Source organism: Octopus bimaculoides, chromosome 7 (assembly GCF_001194135.2).
Source record: "Octopus bimaculoides isolate UCB-OBI-ISO-001 chromosome 7, ASM119413v2, whole genome shotgun sequence".
Taxonomy (NCBI): Eukaryota; Metazoa; Mollusca; class Cephalopoda; order Octopoda; family Octopodidae; genus Octopus; species Octopus bimaculoides.
Window position 1 is genome coordinate 48,922,694 of NC_068987.1, and position 1,320 is coordinate 48,924,013.

General features: G+C 33.3%; 1 protein-coding gene across 1 annotated transcript in view; it reads right to left on the minus strand.

Moving 5' to 3' along the window:
- Window positions 1-332: 332 nt before the first annotated feature.
- The window catches only part of LOC106868489 (PDZ and LIM domain protein 7), a 73,640-nt gene continuing 72,652 nt past the window's right edge, over window positions 333-1,320 (minus strand). The window contains exon 5 of the mRNA XM_052969419.1: window positions 333-382. Coding sequence (XP_052825379.1) covers window positions 333-382 — 50 coding nt within the window. The remainder of the gene's footprint in view (window positions 383-1,320) is intronic.

A 1,320-nucleotide genomic window follows, 5' to 3' on the forward strand; every position in this document is an offset into this window, starting at 1 on the left:
TGAGTTATATAAACAATTTGTAAAAGACTGGGATATAACAAAGAAGATTCAGGTTTTAGTAACAGACAATGCACGAAGTTTGATTTCAGCTGTTAATCAAACTAGTTTTGCTCATAGCCTGCAGTTGAGCATATTGCATGGATTTAAAGCCACAGATACAGAAACATTGTTTGTTAAATTTCGAAAAATCATAGGATATTTTAAACATAGCCCTATCCACACAACTGAATTGCAGAATTGTAGTGATTCACCATTGCGTAAGCTACAGCAAGATGGAACAGTACTTTTCTAATGCTGCAGAGTCTGCTGCAGGCCAGAGAAGTAATAACCATTTACATGTCAGACAAAGAGAAACAATATAAAGGTCCAAAACTGTCCGATTCTGAATCAGAAAAGATTTCAAAATACATCAACATTTTAGACTATTCTGTCAGGCTACAGTCCAGCTTGGCGATGAAAAATATGTGTCGTGTAGCTGTGTATTGCCACTGTTATTTTCTTTGACAAAGTACATGACTGTAAATGATGAAGATCCAGGTTATATAGCCAGATTCACGGAAGCATCTGTTAATGACTTCAGCAAATGTGTAGCTGACATGAAAAGTATTGAAATATTACAGATTGCAACAGCACTTGATCCATGATACAAAACCTTGAAGTGCTTATCAGATGATTCAAAAGAACAAACTTGGTTACTTATTGGACAACAAATAGCAGTTGATGTTAATGATAATCGGTTGAAGACTAATGCACATGATGATACTGACAGTGTCAATAAAACTATATGCAAACCTAATGAAAGGTGCATTAAGCTGATGGAGCCTGACTCAGACTTAGAAGAGGGTGTCAAAATCACTTCTGATGAAGTACAGTGATATAAAATGAAGAAAAAAGTTGCTGAATCAGTTGATCCACTACAATAGTGGAAACTTAATGAACATCAATATCCAAAATTGGCATCTTTTGCCGAAACTGTTCTGTGCATACTCGCTACCTCAGTTCCGTATGAACGATTATTTAGCTCTTCTGGTTACATTGTTAACAAGACGCATTCATCACTTGAACCAAATACTGTTAACATGTTTGTGTTTGCGTAACTAGTTATCCAACAACATATGAGTAAGCAAACGCCTATGCTATGTCTTGTTTTTAACTGAATCATAAACTTGTCAATAAATGCAACTGCAGACATTTTTATGTTTTAATTGAAATTAACTATTAATTAATCATTAATTTCTCACTAAAGTTAATTATTAAAATTAAATTAAGCATTACCAGCCCTAATATATATATATATATATATATATATATATATATATA